The sequence below is a fragment of the Bos mutus genome, chromosome 24 (genome assembly GCF_027580195.1).
Source record: "Bos mutus isolate GX-2022 chromosome 24, NWIPB_WYAK_1.1, whole genome shotgun sequence".
Taxonomy (NCBI): Eukaryota; Metazoa; Chordata; class Mammalia; order Artiodactyla; family Bovidae; genus Bos; species Bos mutus.
The window spans coordinates 47,869,727-47,886,595 of record NC_091640.1 but is presented as its reverse complement, the minus strand read 5'-3'; the positions used below and the strand labels follow the sequence as shown (position 1 = coordinate 47,886,595).

At 52.7% G+C, this 16,869-nt stretch overlaps 1 protein-coding gene across 7 annotated transcripts in view; it reads left to right on the top strand.

Moving 5' to 3' along the window:
* Positions 1-16,869, top strand: part of ZBTB7C (zinc finger and BTB domain containing 7C) — a 383,514-nt gene that overhangs the window by 259,563 nt on the left and 107,082 nt on the right. The window contains exon 1 of one of the 7 annotated variants that reach the window (XM_070361651.1): positions 15,063-15,439. The exons of the other annotated variants lie outside the window; for them this stretch is intronic. Coding sequence (XP_070217752.1) covers positions 15,315-15,439 — 125 coding nt within the window. The 5' untranslated portion in view covers positions 15,063-15,314. Of the gene's footprint in view, positions 1-15,062; positions 15,440-16,869 lie in introns of those variants that run through there. 7 annotated transcript variants of the gene reach the window in all.

Sequence of the window (16,869 nt, the reverse complement as noted above, 5' to 3'; positions counted from 1 at the left end):
GCCCCGCAGGGCTGGCATGTCGCCCCCTACTCTTGACTGCTGGGCATCTTGGTTCCACTTCTAGGGCTCTGCTGAATCAAGCACACAGATCTCTCCAGGGTTCATCTCAAGCCTGGCTCCCATCTTTGCTCTTACTTGCCCTGTGCCTCATTTTTCTTTCTTACTTTTAATGTGTGTTTACCTTGCATTGTAGGCATTCTTGTAAGCTGGCTCAAATCCTTCGAAACAAGATGGGTTGTAAATGTACACATTCCTACACAGGATGTCGTTGTTAATCACTTCATAAAGTCTTGCATGGATGAGGTATTTGTGGGTTAGCCAATAACTTCTTTTGTAACCTTGGACACACCCTGTTTCCTTGGGGGTGAAGTCAGGCTGTGGGTCTGTAGGTCCCCTGAGGAGCCTCGCAGCTCTGACGGTCTGAATTTGCTTCTATTTCCAGCCTTCTTAGTCCCACAGTTCAAGGTAAAGAAGGATCTAAAAATCTGGTTTGTCTAGTATAGCGCTGTTTGCCCTAAACCAGTGGTTCTCCATCTGGGTAAAGGAGCAAAACCTGGAAGGTAGGAGCATTTCCCTTCCTGCGCTGAGATGACTGCACCATACCAATGTTACAGCCTTGAGACAGAAATAATTTAATGTTTCCGAGAAACAAAGCTCATGTAACATAAAGAATGTTAGAGGTACAGCGAAACCTCATTTATTTGCCTACCTCCTCTCTCTGGGACACAGCCAAGAATCTGAAAGGAAAATAAGACCATGTTGAACCACCATGTTGAACTCACTCAGCACATGCTTTCTTACTCACTCCCTGAGGCCCAAGTCACGCAAGGGCCTATTTACTCTTATTTTATGGCCAATTTTAACAGGCTTGGTTTTCTAGTTTCAAACCTACAGAACAAATGAGAATATGGGGTAGAGTTCTGTATTGACTCCTTCTAGGAGTCAGCGTTGGCTGATGACTGGCACTGCCAGGGGAGGGTTTCTTTGGCTTCTGTTATGCAAACTTTTTCCAATTGTTTAAGCAATTCCCATGAAAAGACTAGGACTTGTGCATTTAGCAGTGACAACGTGGCTTGCTTAATCTGAGTACACAGATGCCAGCCAGAGGCACCTGCAGGTAAGACTTAAGATGAGGTGGCAAAAAGTACAGGGATGAGGGGGGGGAGGGTGGGGCAAGGGCACCAGGGAAAATGCTCACCATAAAACGGCCAGAGAGGAAAACAGGGCGAAAATCTGCCTTTATCATAGGATAAAATCACCCTCCACACAGGGTAGTTTCCTTGATACACAGATGTTACTTTCAGGATCAAGAAACACAAAGTTTTATTCTCTGAACTGAAAGAAAATGTCAGGCCCAGGATGACTGAAGGCTGGGGCAGGGGAGTAAAGGCTCTGGAAAGTGGATGGCATGGATTCTGGAGGCTGCCATGGACGATGAGCCTGGCTTCTGGGACGTGGGCACCAGTCACACCTCCTGGGAGCCCACTTTCTCTGGTCAAGCTCAGCTCTCATCCTGCCCCAGAGAATAGCCCCAGGACTCTGAGTGCGGAGGGCTGCCCCACCTAGAAGAGAGTGTCCCTCTTGCCCAGGGGGTCCCGGGCTCACTGGGTCATTTGTGAGGGGATCCTCTCACCCTCCCAGGGCCTGGGATCCGGCCCAGACTGTTTCCTCCTGGCTGTTCAGATGGAGCTCCTCATCCCTTATACCTGCTGGTGTCTGCATCACGCCTCCCTGACCCCTGCATGCTTACTTGGAACACTGGCTGCAGCCTCTGCCCCACAGTCCTCTCAAGACTGTGTCCAGCTTTGGCCTCTGTTCTTGACAAGACTACATGCTTCTCTGTTATAGGTTTTCCCAGCCTTGACCCTGAATCATGGCTATGACCCTGTCCACCCCCACCCTCCTAGTTCCATCCTAGGGGCTGGCTGTCCCTCCTGCATTTCATGTGTCCCAGGCCGTAGGGCTTCCAGAATCAAGATCAAACCCAAGAGAGGGGAGGAGCTAAAAGGTCCATCGAAGAGGCATACTCCTATCTTCACCTGACCCTCCCAGGAACATTTTATGGGGTAGTGAGCTTTGGCCTCAAAGACTGTAGCCAAATTCCAAAAAGACATGGGCCATACCTCTGATTGTATCCTGGAGTGAGTGACTCAGGGGGGCTGAGTCACTCTGGCCATTTTCTGCTGGGGCTTTTGTAACTCTAGATTTGGTCCTTCAGCCCTGTCTTGGTGCTGCCTGACGTGTAGCCTGTGCTACCACGCGTCTGCCCTTCCTCCCTCCCTTCCTTCTTCCCCTGTCTTTCCATCTCCCCCTTCATCCCTACTTCCTTTCCTTCTCTTCTCCCCTTCTTTCCTTCCTTTTTACCTGGGCCTTTTCCATGCCCGAACCATCAGGCCCCAGCAAGACTGCCAACCTCTGCACCTCTGTGCCCTGTGTGGCCCAGAAAGAGACAGAACTGAAAAGAGCAGGGGTGCCTTCTAGCCTTCCTCCACTCACTGCTGACATCAGGCAGGTTATCTAAACCCCGCTGGGCCTCAGCACCGATATCCATAAAAAGGGACCCCCTCTGATACTCACCTTGGAGCCTCGTTGTAAGGATGGAATTAAATGTAAGGATGGAATTAAAATGACTATACAGCCTTTGTGTCATTGTCTGACTCAGATGCTCAGTCAATGGGAGGTATGACTATAACTACTATTAATATTACTATCACTTTTTTTTCACAAGTATTGACAATAAACCTGGATAATTTCAAGTATACTCACTAAACTATTCCTTTAAAGGAGAAGAGAACAGCAGGCCCAAGCTACTCAGTGTCCAACCCTTTTGTGGAAGACAGAGATGGGGTGGATTACTGACCACATGACACGACTGCTGTCAAGGGCTGTCTCGAGCCCCAGCTCCATGACCCAGCCCGGCTGGCTTCCGGTACCCACTGTTCCACTGGCGGCTGTTTGCTTTGGGGCTGGTGACTTCACGTCCCGGGGCCTCCATTTCCTTTCTTGTAAAACAGGAGGTATAGTACTGCCCGAATCACCAGCGCTGCTGAGAAGTAAACAAGATAATACTTGTAAAGCACTTAGCACAGCGCCCGACACCCACTAAGTGCTCGAGAAGGGCTCACTGTGATTGTTTTCAAGGGCGTCCCGTCTTACGCAAGAGATGGCTCTGGAAAAGTTGTGAAACCAAATCCCATTTTCCCACTAACTGACTTTGTCACTTCACAAAGGCTTTATCTTTGCCTCTGATCGTTCTTGGAGGGCAGTGATCTGAACACCTCAGGACCAGGTTTTCCAGCTCCTCCCAGCTCCACCAGCTCCCTGTCACGCAGGAAAAAAGAAGAAAACAGGTGGCACAAATAATAACTCTTTACTGGGTCTACTTGCTATCTATAGATCTGTTCTAGCAATTGCTTGTCAATCATTTATCGTTAGAAATCATCTATCAATTATTTACAATCATCTATCAATTTATCACCTACCTACGTATCTATCTACCATCTACCTATCTGAGAAGGACCATCTATAATTATTTCCTCTCTTTTTACCATGGTAAATATATGTGTTTGTGTGTGTGTGTGTGTGTGTGTGTAACTCAGGAACAAAGTATATATTTCTAGATGACTTTAACCTTTCATTTTAATTTTGCTTTGAAATTTGGAAGGGGAGTGGAGTTGGTTAGAAACCTTTTTGAAAATCTGATGAACACACTGGGCTGTCTGTCCTGAAAAAGAGCATACTCAGATACTCTTGTAGTTTTGCTTATGGTCTAGCTGGGGGGTTTAAGGATCCTTTGAGACCCTCCGAGATACCCTGTTAAGGGCCCTGCCCAGCTTTCCTCTGGAAACAATCCGTGTCCCCACAGCAGCAGGTGTCTGGCCAGGGATGCTCTCAAGTCCCTTAGACTTAACTCCCTAATTCAGCACATCAGGCCCAACCACCTTCTCGCTGTGTCTTTCCTCTTGTGGCACCCACTGCTCTGGCCGGTCTGGCTGGCCTTTGTCTCTCCCCTTGGCTGTCACCTCGCCTTTGTCCCACTGCTTCCCCACCCACTTATCTACATCTAACCCACAGTTCAAGTATGTGACGATTTCCTTTGAACCATCGGAGGAAGGTTCTCAGAAGGTGGGGAGCTTGAGAGAGGAGAGGCCTGGGTTTTAGAAGCAGAAAAACAGTGAAAAACCCTGAAACGTGAGCTCCTTGGGCAGCTGACATCAGAGCTGGCAGGGAGAGGGGGGCAGAGAGGGAACGATGCGCCAGGCTTGATGGCTTCCCTCCTGCCTGGTTGGAGGTAGAGAAAGCCAGCAGCAGCAAAATACCCTGGCTGGTGAATAAGACATCCCTGAGTTCTTGTCCCCAGTTTGGCATTGACTAAGCGTAACTTCAGACAGGCCACAGGTCACTTTGACAAGTCCAGCTTCCGTTCCTTATCTTTAAAGTGAAATTGTGGAAATACTGGCAGCTTCTGTGGTGAAACTGACACTCTCGAACATTGCCAGGTCGGCCTAAAGTGCAATAATTTTTTGGAAAATGCAACTTAGCGCTATATGTTAGGAGCCATGAAAATGTTCATATACTTCCCATCCTTTCTCTGAGAATCTAAGACAATAATCCCAAATATGGGGGATGTTCATTCAAAAGAATGTTCATCCTAGTATTACCTATAATATGGAAAAGCTCCGAGTGTTCAAGAGGACAGAGTGCTTATGTATGAGATATTGTATCCACTCGCTGGTGCTCTATGCAGCTATTAAAAATGGTTGATGTAAAGAATCATGCTTAACATGAGATCTCTGCTCCGCACCCCCACCCTCAGCACATACCCAAAAGACCTAGGTGAGTAACAATGTCTTTGCAGAGCACTGATTCTCAACCCGGGGCCACTCATTGGCAAGGCCAAACCAATCAGTTACCCATCACCACTGAAATCCGTCTTCCGAGTGACAGCGCCATGCTCCAACCACCGCAGTCCATACTCCCCTACAGAACACAGTGCAGACTGTTACACCTTCCTATTCTTCAAGGAGGGCTTCCCCTGTGGCTCAGCTGGTAAAGAATCCGCCTGCAATGCAGGAGACCTGGGTTTGATCCCTGCGTTGGGAAGATCCCCTGGAGAAGGGAAAGGCTACTCACTCCAGTATTCTGGCCTGGAGAATTCCATGAAGTGTAAAGTCTTTACCAAGGACTTTATTGGTCCTAGAGCTCACTGCTAGGTGAGCCTGCTAACTCTAATAGGCAGATGGCTATTTAAGCTAGGCCTTGAGATACCCAAACAACATGGACAGCCTCAGACAAGAGTCTGCTCTAATGCTTTCCCCCATTATGATTAATGAGACTAGGACTGGAAAAGGTCAGTTTTCATTCCAATCCCAAAGAAAGGCAACGCCAAAGAATGCTCAAACTACCGCACACTTGCACTCATCTCACACGCTAGTAAAGTAATGCTCAAAATTCTCCAAGCCAGGCTTCAGCAATACGTGAACTGTGAACTTCCAGATGTTCGAGCTGGTTTTAGAAAAGGCAGAGGAACCAGAGATCAAATTGCCAACATCCGCTGGATCATGGAAAAAGCAAGAGAGCTCCAGAAAAACATCTATTTCTGCTTTATTGACTATGCCAAAGCCTTTGACTGTGTGGATCACAAGAAACTGTTGGAAATTCTGAAAGAGATGGGAATACCAGACCACCTGACCTGCCTCTTGAGAAACTTATATGCAGGTCAAGAAGCAACAGTTAGAACTGGACATGGAACAACAGACTGGTTCCAAATAGGAAAAGGAATACATCAAGGTTGTATACTGTCACCCTGCTTATTTAACTTATATTCAGAGTACATCATGAGAAACATTGGACTGGAAGAAGCACAAGCTGGAATCAAGATTGCCGGGAGAAACATCAATAACCTCAGATATGCAGATGACACCACCCTTATGGCAGAAAGTGAAGAGGAACTAAAAAGCCTCTTGATGAAAGTGAAAGTGGAGCATGAAAAAGTTGGCTTAAAGCTCAACATTCAGAAAACTTAGATCATGGCATCCGGTCCCATCACTTCATGGGAAATAGATGGGGAAACAGTGGAAACTGTCAGACTTCATTTTTTGGGGCTCCAAAATCACTGCAGATGGTGATTGCAGCCATGAAATTAAAAGACACTTACTCCTTGGAAGAAAAGTTATGACCAACCTAGATAGCATATTGAAAAGCAGAGACATTACTTTGCTAACAAAGGTCTGTCTAGTCAAGGCTATTGTTTTTCCACTGGTCATGTATGGATGTGAGAGTTGGACTGTGAAGAAAGCTGAGTGCCGAAGAATTGATGCTTTTGAACTGTGGTGTTGGAGAAGACTCTCGAGAGTCCTTTGGACTGCAAGGAGATCCAACCAGTCCATTCTGAAGGAGATAAGCCCTGGGATTTCTTTGGAGGGAATGATGCTAAAGCTGAAACTCCAGTACTTTGGCCACCTCATGCGAAGAGTTGACTCATTGGAAAAGCCTCTGATGCTGAGAGGGATTAGGGGCAGAAGGAGAAGGGGACGACAGAGGATGAGATGGCTGGATGGCATCACTGACTCGATGGACATGAGTTTGGGTGAACTCTGGGAGTTGGTGATGGACAGGGAGGCCTGGCGTGCTGCGATTCATGGGGTCACAAAGAGTCGGATACGACTGAGCGACTGAACTGAACTGAACTGAACCTTCTGTCTCACTCTGATTTCTCCCACTCCACTCAAAGGCCAAAAATATTCTGAGCTACCTCATGTGGTTTTTCAGGATTAAAAGTGATTTTTAATGGTGGTCATTGTGACCTGGGTTCAAATCCTGGCTCTGAGCTGCCATTCTCTAAAAGGGGAATAATAATATATAGACTTCATAGAATCGTTGCTGAGGTTTAAAAGAAATGATGCCTTAGTGCTTGCAGCTATTATGATTATCATTATTTTCCTATCCTTGGGGGTTAACAGTGAGTCTTTTCTTTGATGTGGTCCTTGTAGGAGGCCAAGGCCCTTGTTTTGATCTCCTTCATGACCATTCAGTTCTGCCTTGTTCTCCCATTCATCCTACAGACCTACCCTTGACCTTAATGAAAACACCAGCTTCAATGAGTGAAGGTCACTGGGCTGACCTTCCAGCCTGGTTGGCTTGTCTGACCCTCAAGAAGGGTCATGGGCTGTGCTAGCCATTCTCACCACTGCCCCCCCCCCACAACCTCAGCAATGGCATGCTGACCAGCACAAGGGGAGGGGCGAGGCCACCCTCTGCCTGAGCACCCTGGGACCATTGAGGGCAGACACTTTTCTGGAGGGTGTTGGAGCCCTGCTCACTGCTTCATCCAACAGAGAAGAGGCTGGTGTGTAGCCTTTCCCCAGCAGTCACCCAGCCCAGCTGCTGGCCCCTCTACTCACCAGTCTCCGTGTATAGTACACTCACACGAGCGTGCCCGCACACACGCAGCCCTGCCTCATCTTCCCCATTCCTGTCACCACCCTTCCTCCTCCTGGTCGAACACCAGCTAAGGGACAAGTGGGCATCCATGCTATGCCCAAGGATATCAACAGCCTGGTTGGGTTAGGGGGCCTCCCACATTTGCAGGGACCCAGGAAGCATAGGCCAACTTTCGCCTTATTTACCAAAGAAAATTTGGGTTGAGGCTAGAGTTTGCAGCTGGTGTAGCTGGGACCTCAGTTCCCTAGGCTGCCTAGACCCACGGGGTCCTGTCTCATAAGGGTCATTTACTATTAGGTAAGTTAGTTGTTTCTCGAGGTTGAGATTCTTAGTTCCTTTTTTTTTTCTTCCTTTCCTTCCTCCTTTCCTTGCTTTCTCTCTCTGTCTCCCTCCTTGTCTTCCTTCCTTTCTTGCTTTTTTTAGTACTCTGTGCATAAATATCCCCTTTACAAAAAAAAAAAAAAAGGACATTGCTAGAAGCACAGAGTTAAGTCCTCTCTTGCTTTGCAGTTAAGTCTAGGTGACTGTGCTGGGGAGGACAGTACTGGGAGCACTGGGCAAGGAGTCAGCCGGCTGGGGTTACAGGCAGCGTCTTCACCACTGCGCCCAGTATGACCTTGGGCAAGTCACCTCCCCACTCCCAACCCCATTGCCTCACTGTCTGTGGGAGCTATAAATCCTGCTCTCCTGGCCCCTTGGGGGTGGGGATCAAATGAGGTGAGAGGCCGTGGGCGACAAAGAAGGAAAAGACCGAGGGACAAAGACTTGGCCTCACCCAGCTGACTTCATGGTAGATGGATATCTGTTCGTTGTCTCTCCCCTACTGGATGATCAGCTCCACGAGGATGGAGACGTGACATGTGAAGGTGTCGCCTGATGTGTTCACGTTATAGCCACGGCCGAAGCAGTGGGGGCCACGGGGAGGCAATCAGTACACACCTGGGAAAAGAAAAAGGCAGAGGGATAGAGGAATGGACACGGGGCATTGCCTCCCCAGCCGGAAGTGTGGCCCCTTTCCGGCCACTGCCCCCACTGGCCAAGCCCTCCTCCCTGGACGCCCGCCCGGCCTGCTCCGGTGACAGGCCCAGTCACCCAGAGCACCAGCTGCTCTGCTGAAGCTCACGGCCCTCCCCTCCTCCCGAGGGTGCCGTGCAGTACAATATTCCAGGAGGCGAGGCCCCAGCCCTGAGCCCCCAGGCTGAGCTCACCGAGTCTGCCGTGAGCCCAGCCTGGCCGGGTTCTTCGCCCTCACTTCCCCGGAGACAACAGTTCTGGCACCTGGGCACCCTGTGCTCAGCCCGAACCTCCTCTCAGAGGCTCCCACCCGAGGCCAGGGTGAGCTCCAGCTGGTCTCCCAGCCCACCTGAGGAGGGAAGGAGGGCTCCCAGTACCCGGCCACCCTCACTGGGCCTCACTTTCTTCTCCAGTGCCCACTGGACTGGGCAACTAAAGGCCAGGGGCTTCCCTGGATCACCTCTGTGTGCTTGAAGAAGTCAGGGAGTTAGATCAAGGTGTCCGGTCAACTGCAATGGGTTCTGGGTGATGTGTCTGCTGCCCTAAGACCCAGGAGCAGAAGTGAGTGCAGCTCTGGCCACTGGCAGATTCGGATAAACTTTGTGACTGTATAAGCTTCGCTTAGATTCAGTCGTGGCTCCCTCTCTGTTCTCGATGCTCAACAGCCGATGAATTGTTATCTCATGTTGGCATTCTAATACAGGTGAATAAAATCTGATCTGAGGATCAAAGTGATAGAGCTGCGTGATTACAGGGACATCCTTGTGAGCACAGTACAAACCGGGGACTTCAGAGGAGTGAGGACTCGGCTTGTCGTTGACAGGAAGCTGGGCCTGTTGGAAGCGGCCGGGTGTGTCCGAAGCGGCCCCTTTCCACTCCAGCCAGTTGAGTTTTCCTCAAAATTTAATTAAATGTTTAATTAAACATTTGTTGAAAGTAGGATGGCGGGTGAAGCCTGTGTTTAATGAGGCGGTTGGGGTGGGGGGCGTGAACTGTCTACTCCAGTTGCGGGGAGGTAGGTCATGGCCACTGAAGCCCTGGAGAGAGACTAGGGGCCCTGCCCTGTGGCCGTCCCATCGCCTCATGTGGTGGGATTATGGGTCACCTTCTCGCCTCTGTTTTTTCAGCTACATCATATTCTCTTTAAAATCATATACATAAGTTTTTATAAGAATATTAACCTCACGAGAGTTTTGCGTCTCTGATTTCAAAGAGCTCCATTCGGCCACTCACTCGCTTTTTAATCTAAGCCTCAGTTTCCTCATCTGCAGAGTGGGACTCAGGGTCGCTGTGAAAGCCAAGCAGCGTGACGGGTGTAGGAGCCACGGACACGCACGCACAGGCCTCCTCAGAGGCTGGGCCCTCAGACGTGGCGAGTCGGGGGAGCATGGCTGTTGGCTGGTAATCCCCAGATAAAATCTGCCCCGACTGGGTCTCCTACTGGTTCACTTGCTCTGGACCACACTTGTGTGTGGTCCTGTTTCCACACTCGTGTGGCAGCCTGTGCAGAGGTGGCAGGGAGCGGGGTGTCGTGGGAGGAGTGCTCAGGGATGTGAGCTGATTCGCATCAAGTGTCAGCCGGGGGCCAACAGCAGAAGCAAATCCGTCCCAAAGCCCTCTCGAGTGCCTGACAGCCAGGGTTCTCTCCTCGTTTGTTTATTAGCACCTACACATTCATTCTCCAAGGATGAAAGCCAGCCTGGCTGCTGAATGTCGACCTGCTCAGGCTCCTGGCGGTCATCTCACCCATAGTTCCCCCTGAGTGAAGTCGCTCAGTCGAGTCCGGCTCTTTGTGACCCCATGGACTGTAGCCCACCAGGCTCCATCCATGGGATTTTCCAGGCAAGAATGCTGGAGTAGGTTGCCATTTCCTTCTCCAGGGGATCTTCCCGACCCAGGGATCGAACCCGGGTCTCCCACATTGCAGGCAGACGCTTTACCCTCTGAGCCACCTGGGAATCATTCCCCCTTACAGAGGACGAGGATGAGGATGGGGGAGGGCGGGTGATACCTCCGGGGGCACGCAGCCTGCCAGTGGCTGAGCCAGGACTAGAGCCAGTCCTCCAGTCTCCCGGATCTAGGGTTTTCTCTATAAGCATTTTTTTCCCCCAGTGTATTTGTCAGGAGGCTAACCTGTATCAAATATGTTTTTTGTTTATTTGTGTTTTTCAGGTATGTTTTTGTTGTTGTTTAGTTGCTAAGTTGTGTCCAACTCTTTGCGACCCCTTGGATGGCAGCCTGCCAGGCTCCTCTGTCCTTGGGATTTCCCAAGCAAGAATACTGGAATGGGTTGCCAGTTTCTTCTGCCAGGATCTTTCCAACCCACGGATTGAACCCGAGTCTCTTGGGTTCTTTACCAATGAGCCACCAGGGAAGCCCAACTATATACAGTGAAAAAGACATACAGGGTCCCCAGCCCACAAGCAGCCTCTGTTCTAGTGGGAGGGACAGTCAAATATAGTTCAGTATAAAGTGAAGTCGCTCAGTTGTGTCTGACTCTTTGCAACCCCATGGACTGTAGCCTACCAGCCTCCTCCATCCATGGGATTTTCCAGGCAAGAGTACTGGAGTGAGTTGCCATTTCCTTTTCCAGGGGATCTTCCTGACTCAGGGATCGAACCCGGGTCTCCCGTATCTCAAGCAGACGCTTTACCATCTGAGCCACCAGTTCAATGTAAACATGACGTCAGATATAAGTATGCAAGCTGCATGAGTGCTTTGACTAAGGGTCAGAAACAAATAGTGGGGGAGGAGGGACGGGATTTCTAATTTATCTGCGGTAGTCAAGGAAGCCTTCTCTGAGGAGGTGACGTGTCTTCACAACCTGAGGTAGGGGAGGGCAAGGCAGGCCAAGGAAGTTCCCACAACAGGAAGGCAGAGGAACTGGCGTGTCTGCCTGTGACTGGAGGATGGGGTGGGAGGCAGGGGTGGGTGTGGAGAGAGGGGCAGGGATTTCTCTGTGCCTCGTGGGCCGTGGAGAGCCATCTGGCCCACATGTTAAGTGCTCTGCGATGTGACCAGATGCACGTCTGGAGATTACCTGGGCGGTGCTGGGTGGAAGGAACAGGACAGGAGTCGGGGCAGGGGGGCCGGTGAAGGGTCCTGCCTGCACAAGTCAAGGGGAGTGGGGTGGTGGCTGGGGCCGTCGGGGAGGAGGCAGGAAGAAGGTAGATCCGAGGTCTGCTGTGGAGATCTGAGTCTTACACGTGGATGGATGGCTGGGGCAGGGTTGGGGGGCAGGTGGCAAAAGGAGAGAGAGGCAGCAAGGGTGATTCCGGGTTTCCAGCTTGAGAAACATTCAACCCCAGTGCCGTGTGCATCCTCTAGGGAAGACTCGCTCTAGTGCTTCACCGAAGCCTAACCTCCCTCTCAGCCTCCTCCTGGCCAATAACAGCCTCTCAATTCAGTAAGAGCCATTACTCTGCCTGCTTAGCAGGTGGGGAAATCGAGGCACACACACCAGCAAAGCAAACTGCTCCTTAGGGAGCCAGTTGTAGGAACCAGACAAAAAGCCAGAGGCCAAGCCTGGGGTCAGCCTCTGGGCAGCAGAGTCCAAAGACACAGGTGTTATGTCCAGTGGTTATGATTTATCAAGCCGTGTGACCTCGAACAAGTGATATGGCCTCTCTGAGCCCTTGTTTCCTCATCAGTAAAGGGGAGAGAATGAAAGGACCTACCTCCTGGTGTGGCTGCAAGGATTAAATGAGGGGCTAGATGCTCCATGGCTGGCAGTGATTAGTGTTCTCAGATGACACGGCCTGTCTCTGTGTCCACCTCTCTACACATGTATATACGGACATTCGGTAAGCGTGCACGCCCAGACAGAAGCTGTCTGCGTGCCTGCATCACAGCTGAGGACCGGGCACCACTGAAGTTGCAAGTTGACAGTAGCCGATTTGCTGCCTGTGCTTCTGTTTAGCCTTCTGAGCCATTGCTTGGTGGTTGGAGCAGGAACTTTCATCCGCCCTGGAACAAGAGTGTGTTGTGGGTTTGGAGGCAGATGTGGAAGGCAAGGCGTCTGTAAGCCAGCCTGTTTCCAAGTGCTCTGACCGACCTGACCCAGGAAGGGGGTGGGGCGGGAAGGAGGGGGAGGGGGGGTGAGTAAGAGGGAGGGGGCGAACCACCTCCCCAGAGGAGAGGCACAGGAACAGATCTAGAGCCTGGCCCGCCCTGAGCCCCTTCTGTGTGGCTGTGGGAGCCTCTCTCGCCAACCCCCACCCACCCGCCAAGACTCCTTTATGTTCCTGTTCTCAGGAGGCAGCTGGCTTGGGGGCTGAGAACAGGGGAGAGGCGAGGCTGGAGGGGGACTGGGGCAGGGCTCCCACTTTTTGCCCACAGCCCTTCCGAAAGGGCGGGTCCCAGCCTAGCACGCACACACAGTGATTAAGGCGGAGGGTGCAATGACATCCACTGTCCACCGAGGTACCCAGCCAGCGGGCTGGACCGTGGCCAGCTCTCCCCCGGGGCTCTTGGCTGCAATACAGTCAGCCCTGGCACCACCCACTGGCCTACTCAGACACTCCTTCAGGTCCAGGGGCCAGAGCCCTGCTAGGAGGAGCCGCCTAGGGGCAGGCTGGGCTGGGCATGCAACTCTCCACCACCCCTCCCTGCGGCCTCCTGCCTCCTCCCCTTCTGCCCACATCCAGCTCCAGCTGGGTTTGAAAGAGGTGCTCCAATCCTCGCTCCCTCCAAAGCAGGCCCTGCCCTGCACTCTCTCCTTTTAGCTGGAAGCTGTATCCATAAACTGGGTCTCCCTTGTCGGCCTGATGGTTTATCTGCTGGAAGAACCCCATAAGCCTGGCCAGCTGCCCTGTCCCCTAGCCCTCACTCCCACCCCTGCTCACAGCAGCACAAACTTCCAGGCCTGAGGGACTGCTTCCGGGAGCCCTCTCCCCCCTCCAGGAGTTCTATCTTCATGACTGCAGGACCCGGCTCCTTAATGGACCCCGAAGAGTGCTCTGTGGACCCCACCCCATGCCGACAAGCCACCGGTGCTTTCTCTCCTCACAAGACCTGAGGCTCCGAGGGTGGCACTCCACGGCGCCCCACCTCCACCCAGGCAGTCAGAACCAAACCTCAACTTGTGGGCACACAGCTAACACCTCTGGATTGATCCTGACTCCATCCAGGTCATGCGTTGGCACCTTCACCCACGGGGCCTGGGAGTGGAGTGTGGAGTTGCGCTTGACTGGGTATTTCATTAGCGCCTCTGTGGACAAAGGGATTTGACTTTTCATTCTTTGGTCTGGGTGTTCCGGGAGTTTTTGATAAAAAGCTATGGAGTCATCCAGTCTTGGAAACTGTCCACCTGCCCTGATTAAGCACCTTCCCTTCTGACCTCCAGCGCTCAATTCCCTGACTTCGCACCCCCTCCCCTACCCTCCCCTGCCTTCCTCATCCCTCCCTGCTTCCAAACCTCTCTGCTCCCCCACAGGCTGCTATCCGTGATCCCCTACCATACAGAGAAAATCTGACAAACTCCTTCCAGCCCTTTGTAGGGACTCTTGCCCCAAACCCATGGGTATTTACAGTTTTAGAACTACACAGAGAGAGACCCTTCCTGCCTTCCTGAAGCAAATTTGCCTGCCTGGAGCAGGCTCTCTGCTGGGTGTGCCCCACAACGGGATGAATCATTAACACTGGGATTTCAGGCAGGGGGCACCTGCTGGAGGAGGCATTTAAGTCTGACCCATTCTTCCTGGCGTGCTGCAAACCCTCCGTCCCATCCTTGGCCTTCATAGAGTGATGGACCTTTGGGGTTTACCTTTGGCTTTAGGGTGCTTCGTGTTGGTGGCAGAGGTGGTGAGGTCCAGGCCTCTCTTTGGTCTCATTTGTTCCCTGCTGATTCTCCATCTCACAAGGGGGAGCTGGTTACCGGGGAAGAAGGATCCCACCCCTTACCCCCAGCTCCTCCCCCACTTCTGAGAACTGCCAGCCTAGGTACCAAGGAGTTCATGAAGGTCCCCCCCCCACCGCCCCAAATGAAGGACAGTTATTGGGGAAGAGGGCCGACAGCAGCAGGCACCTCCTAGCTGGCACTTTTCGAAAAGGGCGCGGTGTGTGGTTTCAAGGAACAGTTTGGGCAAGGGCGCCCCGCCACACCTTTCTGGGATTGGTGGCTGGCCCACCCCAAATGTGGACTGTTGGGTCTCTGGTTGGCATTTCTGAGTCAGTCTTAGAAAGGAGCAAAGCCAAAGCAAGTCTGGTGATACTGTTTGTTGTTGGGGAGGAGCGGCCGTAGGCACCCCCCACCTCAGGCCTCAGGACTCCTTCTGGGCCAGGTTCCCCTGGGCAACCCAGTGGAGGGTTCTCTGCCTATTTCCTGCACCTCCCTCTTTGTCACTTGCCACTTGAATGCTTGCTGTGCAGTGTTTTATTTGGTAAGTTACACTCACGACCCTTTAAAGAGAAAACATATAATTCCAGTAATTTTATTGGGCTCAGGTTTCAGGCAAATGGGAATCAAATTGCCTCTAAAAATAAAAGACATGCAGAATTGGGGGTGGGGGGACAGTGACAATGAAAAGCCGCCCCTGATTTGAGATAAATGGTAAGGCATTTTGTGAAATATTAGAGAAAAAAAAAAAAAAAATGGTGAGATCCAGGAGGAAAGTGGGGGGCGGGGAACTCCTCCATCACCCTGCTTCCATTTCTGCATTCCCTTTGAGCAAAGGGCTTACTTTGCATATCAAAAAGTGAGGTGTAAAGCGCGACTGGTGAAATTGGTCCCGGTCCGCGCTCAACAGTACAGGTGGACGAAAAGGGGCTGCCTGCCAAATACTTCTGGTTGGAGGGAGGGGTGGGAGTGCTCTCTCAAAACCACTCCTGGAATGGCTTAACTCGCCCTGCACGAATCAATGACAACCTCCCGCCGGCTGCGGCAGGCTCCCCTGAGCTGCGCTGCCGCGTGGATTCCCAGCCCGGGACCCTGGCGGCGCTCAGGACACGACCCGGGCACGAGCGGCGTCCCCGGGGCGGCCAGGTGGGTTTGCCGCGGCCTTGGGACCGGACCGGACCGGACCGGAGCGGGCTTGGGATGGGCTTGGGGCTCTGGGCAGGCGGCCCTGGGTGGGGAAGGGTGGGGATTGGGGTCGGGGGAGGCCCCTCGGGCGCCGGGCGGCTGCGTCCTCTCTTCGGGCGCTGCGGGTGTTCGCGCTCCACCGAGGGGATCCCGGGCCCGGGTGGCGGCTCCGACTGGCGCTCGTGCGGCTTGGGTGGCGGCGAATGAGAGGAGTTTCAGAGCCGCCCTGGGGCTGGAGCCGAGCGTGCTGGGGCCCCCGCGCTTATGCAGGGCGCGCGGCGAAACGCAGGAAAGAACCGGGGACTCGGGGTGCAGCAACTCTGCTCTCGTTCCCCGCACCCGCCGCCCTCGCGGCAGGTTCTGGGGTGACGGAGAGGGGACAGCGGAGTGCGAGCGGCACTCAGGAAGGTAGTGGCCGATGAACAGTTAGTTTCAATACCTTGCTACCCGCGCCCCCAACACCAAAAAAAAAAAAAAAAAGCTTGCCTCCTTCCAATATCAGACGAAAAATTTGGTTGGGGGTGGAGGTGGTGTGGAAGCCAAGGCAACTCCTGGCAGAAGTTAGGACAGGGGCAGGAATGAAAGGGGGAGTTGGCACAAGTCGCTGCGCAAGCCGGAGGGAGTCCAGCCGCGGTCCCTGGGCTGAATCGCAAGCAGAATCGGGCGGGTGGGCGTCGGTGGGCGTGGAGCTAAGCCGGGACATCCCGGAGCTCGCTCGCGAGGCGGTCGGACCCCCGTCGCACCCTCCCGAGCCCCGGTTCCCTGCAGGGGCCACGGGCTGGCCTGGGAGGAACTCTGGAAAGACCGCGCACCCCGCTACACAGCCCAGCGCGGTGCAGTTTTCCTGTCTGTAGTGAGGGCTCCGAGGGTCGTCGGGTCTGGTCGTCCTGGTTTCTGGCCTCTGCTGTCCTGGCTGAGGGCCGCTGCCCTCTTTCTTAACCCAGGTACTGGGCTCTCCGGGCACAGGAGGCAGCCCGAGGCCGCCGCCGTTCATTGGCCGACTGGGGGCGTACCCCTTCCAAAGCCCTCCAAATGCAGAAGTATGAAAATGTAAAGGAAGTGGTTGAAACAATCAGGCAGTTTTTCTCTAGAGTCATAGAAGATTGTATGGAAGGGGAGGGAGAGGAAGGGCGAAGGCCCTGCCAGGTTCAAGTTTCAGCTCTGCTCCTTCACCCGGTTTTAAGTCCTGGGGATTAGAACCTCCTCTGGTTAGATCCCCAGGAAGAGAAAGTAGCTGGGTGCCACCCTCTCCCCTTAAGGCCCAACCTGGGCTGAAAGGGGAAAGAAATCCGCCCTCCTAAAAGATGACTGAGTCAGCCTGTGCTCTGTCATCTGAGCCTGGTGTTTGGAACTGTTTCCGATGTTCTCCCAAACTACCACCCAAGGACAGC